The sequence below is a fragment of the Stegastes partitus genome, unplaced genomic scaffold (assembly GCF_000690725.1).
Source record: "Stegastes partitus isolate 25-593 unplaced genomic scaffold, Stegastes_partitus-1.0.2 Scaffold451, whole genome shotgun sequence".
Classification (NCBI taxonomy): Eukaryota; Metazoa; Chordata; class Actinopteri; family Pomacentridae; genus Stegastes; species Stegastes partitus.
Genome location: NW_007578182.1, coordinates 21,140 through 22,205, shown reverse-complemented (window position 1 = coordinate 22,205; position 1,066 = coordinate 21,140). Strand labels below are relative to the sequence as shown.

Genomic DNA, 1,066 nt, shown 5'->3' with positions numbered 1-1,066 from the left:
GGACTTGACTTACCTCTTGCAGCATTGATAGAATATCATCCTTCTTTTTCTGAAGCTGCAAAAGAAAATAAGAGAAACAGTGAGCGGTTTGATTTGGAGTCGATATCCTACACGTCTACTGCATTCTGCTCTGTTTCACCTTTTAGCACAGTAACATTTACTAATTAGTAGCGATGCACGATATTGACGTTTATGGCCGATACCGATATTAAGATTTCTGGTATCACCGATAACCGATATTACCGATAACCGATATAACCAATGTCAATATTCAGTTTTTGTTCACACTAAAAAATGAGTATACGTAAGCACTGTGAGAAAACTATTAAAAAGAAGCCCAAATTAGACCACATAGTCGTCTTCATTAACTAAAGTAAAACATATTTAAACATATTTTAACATGTATAACGTTCAAGTCCAGGAAAATTTAAGTAAAAACATCTGTGAACCATTGATGTTAGACAATCATCGGTTTCTCACATCGGCTCCATTTGTTCATTGGACCGATACCGATAAAAACACTAATATCGGCCGATACCGATGTGGTCGCCGATATATCGTGCACCTACACTAATTAAACACAAAGTAGAGCCGCTGCAGAAACATGGTGTTGGAATTCACCAAAAGTCACCCAACGGGAAACATGAATGTACTGTGTGCACCACATTTTTATAGCAATCTGTCCATGAGATCAATGGTTACCAAAGTGAGGATCAGGGTCCCCGTGGTGGTCATTATCACATTCACATCTGGAGCAAACATAAGTGATGCAAATCACACAGCGACGCGATCCTGACAGCTGTGACGGAGCTCAGGAGTCAAGCTGAGGACGGCCGCTACGTAGCAAATGATTTAAAGTGTTACTCTGTGTGACAGCTCACCTGTCTGAGGTGAAGACAAACGCACCATGTGACCTGCTGTTAGAGCTTGATTGATCCTGTTACCATGTTGGGATCGTTTATAAGGTAGTGGTGCTGCTTGATGCTGACAGGAAAGACTCCTACAAACACTAAACTTCAGCTCTGGTCAAACCCTGAATTCCATTTATGACTGGTGGTGTCATCAA

The 1,066-nt window shown here is 40.8% G+C and overlaps 1 protein-coding gene across 3 annotated transcripts in view; it reads right to left on the bottom strand.

Annotated features, from left to right (window-relative positions):
• Nucleotides 1-1,066, bottom strand: part of mlxipl (MLX interacting protein like) — a 34,392-nt gene that overhangs the window by 19,144 nt on the left and 14,182 nt on the right. For 2 of the 3 annotated variants that reach the window (XM_008286349.1, XM_008286348.1), the window contains one exon: nucleotides 14-55. The exons of the other annotated variant lie outside the window; for it this stretch is intronic. In XM_008286349.1, coding sequence (XP_008284571.1) covers nucleotides 14-55 — 42 coding nt within the window. The remainder of the gene's footprint in view (nucleotides 1-13; nucleotides 56-1,066) is intronic. 3 annotated transcript variants of the gene reach the window in all.